This window comes from Penaeus monodon, chromosome 28 (assembly GCF_015228065.2).
Source record: "Penaeus monodon isolate SGIC_2016 chromosome 28, NSTDA_Pmon_1, whole genome shotgun sequence".
NCBI lineage: Eukaryota > Metazoa > Arthropoda > Malacostraca > Decapoda > Penaeidae > Penaeus > Penaeus monodon.
In genome coordinates this window covers 25,814,962-25,815,392 of record NC_051413.1, presented here as the reverse complement: position 1 = coordinate 25,815,392, position 431 = coordinate 25,814,962, and the positions used below count along the sequence as shown (strand labels likewise).

Here is a 431-nt window from a genome sequence, read left to right as displayed (position 1 = left end):
TGGTTCAAGTTCACCATCGGATACGCTAACCTTTTCCTGGTAAATATCTTCCTTGCAGTTGGCTCCTTCCTCTGGACCCACGTAAGGAACCTGGCGGAGGAACCCGGGGTCAGCGAGTACGACCAGGAGCTGGCTAGGCTGGCATCCCATCCTACACTCAATTCCAAGTTCAACACGAACCCTCTTCGATCCTCACGCAATTACCGTTATTCCCACTTCAGTGAAATAGTATGTGATGGAGCTGGCATTTCGCGTCCACTAATATTTAACGTTCGTGAAATTATGTGAATGGAGGACTGAATTCATATATACAGTATTTAAAAGGGCTTGAAAGCGTTGGTTATAATTCATTGTTTTGATAATTGCTCATCTGTATCTGTAATCTGTTACGGGATCTATTAAGAGTTAACTAATGGAGGTATACGTGTCTA

General features: G+C 43.6%; 1 protein-coding gene across 1 annotated transcript in view; it reads left to right on the top strand.

Annotated features, from left to right (window-relative positions):
* LOC119591120 (apolipophorins-like) overlaps positions 1-431 on the top strand; it is a 4,306-nt gene that overhangs the window by 1,295 nt on the left and 2,580 nt on the right. Inside the window, exon 3 of the mRNA XM_037939834.1 lies at positions 59-228. Within this exon, the coding sequence (XP_037795762.1) occupies positions 59-228 (170 nt within the window). The remainder of the gene's footprint in view (positions 1-58; positions 229-431) is intronic.